This window comes from Perkinsus marinus, assembly GCF_000006405.1.
Source record: "Perkinsus marinus ATCC 50983 genomic scaffold scf_1104296950454, whole genome shotgun sequence".
NCBI lineage: Eukaryota > Perkinsozoa > Perkinsida > Perkinsidae > Perkinsus > Perkinsus marinus.
Window position 1 is genome coordinate 1 of NW_003209587.1, and position 1,715 is coordinate 1,715.

Below are 1,715 nucleotides of genomic sequence, written 5' to 3' on the forward strand. Positions count from 1 at the left end.
ACAGGCACGGGCAATTCATCGTATGCTACTAATACTTTGACTACAGTGCCCACTCCGCAACCTACAACTACTACTATGGCACAGTTCAGCCTGCACAAGACCCCACATTGCCTGGTCACACTACCAGATCACAATGCTACGTCAAGTGAGAAGTATGTTGCGTTGATCGACACAGGCAGTTATGAGAGCATGATCTCTCATAAGCTTGTCGCCGAACTTGGTCTACCTATGAAGTATCTAGACGTGCCCTACACAGCCTACATTATGAATGGCGAATGCATTATGTATCATGCAACTGTTACACTTACATGGCGGTTCGCGGATAGCACCGACATCGAGATCAACTCCACCTTCCTGGTCTCCCCTCGTCTACCCGAACCATTCCAATTCGTATTCGGCTCCGACTTGCAAAATTCTAAGGGGTTCTACTACAACCCTGTCATCCAGAAGCTGGTTATTGTTGGGGAAATTCCCCCTGTACAGCATTCCGATGACGATGGTGCATCAGGCTCTGCGGTCGAGCTAAGTCTCACAACAGCCTCGGATTCATCATTCGTCTTGCAGAATTCAGATACTACCGGGCGAGATAATCTACGAGCTAGTAAATCTGAGAAGACCAATCTCACTGAGGCACCCTCACCTTCCGAGACCACAGTCGTTCTGGAGACTCCCCACTTCATCATAACTGCTACCCAAGACCCCGACGACCTTCAGACGAATGTCTTCACTGTGGATATCAAAGCTGCGAGTATGCCTGCTCGAAAGGCTCGCCCAAATAAACTCTCGCATCATCATCCCCTCAACAAACCAGATGCTACAGACCCTACGTTGTTCGATGAGACTCGAGCCCGATTGGAAGGCCTCATTCAAAGAGGATGTTTGGCTCCTACAACCGATGACGATGACGGCTTTATGTACCTTACCACGACATATTATGGCGTACGAGGATCGAAGAGGGCACGACCCGTATTCCCCTTCAGGAAGCTCAATGATGAGACCGTGCAACTTCTCAAGGATTGCCCTGTCCGACAGGATCCGTTGTACTCCATTCTTGACGCTACAAGAGGGTATGGCACTTTGAAGCTGATGGATGTCTCGGATGCATTCTTCCGCATCCGGACGGGCCCCAACCTACGACAAATAATGACGGTGTTTATCGACGGTCAGCGATTCTTCTTCTGCAACCTACCCTACGGGCCTAATTTTTCGCCATTCGTCCTACTCGCATGTATGTCCCATATTTGTACCACCGCGAAGTCACCTTACAACATCAAATATTATATGGACGATGTCGCTACGGACCATCCACATCCTCAACAGCTGCAGCAGCTCTTCGACAAGTATCACTTCCCTACTACTCTGGTCGACGTATCTACGGTTCAAGTTGCCCCTTTCTTAGGGCTCCAAACTGTCGATCATGGCCGCTCCCTTCGCTATAGCGACAGAGGATGGGCGAGTTTCATTACTCACGAGCTCCCTAGCAACCCATCCTTGCGGGACGCACTAACATTGCTAGGGAAGGTTATGTCTCTTCCCGAGGTCTTGCCCTTCTTCTTGCTACCAATTCGCAACTTACTACAGTCTCAAGTGGCGAAATGCCGCCATCTTCTTTCGTCTTGGGATGCAAAACTACCACCACACTTATTGAATATGCTGCGAGAATTTCATGAAGCTTTCAAAGAAGCCACCCCTCCGATCATCCACCGCCACATCGA

General features: G+C 49.6%; 1 protein-coding gene across 1 annotated transcript; it reads left to right on the forward strand.

Moving 5' to 3' along the window:
- Positions 1–189: 189 nt before the first annotated feature.
- Pmar_PMAR004791 (hypothetical protein) lies at positions 190–1,507 on the forward strand (the record flags this gene model as incomplete). The annotated part of the gene is made up of 2 exons (XM_002777959.1): positions 190–1,362; positions 1,400–1,507. 2 exons carry the CDS (start codon positions 190–192, stop codon positions 1,505–1,507), a joined length of 1,281 nt encoding a protein of 426 aa, XP_002778005.1.
- Between the last annotated feature and the right edge of the window lie 208 nt (positions 1,508–1,715).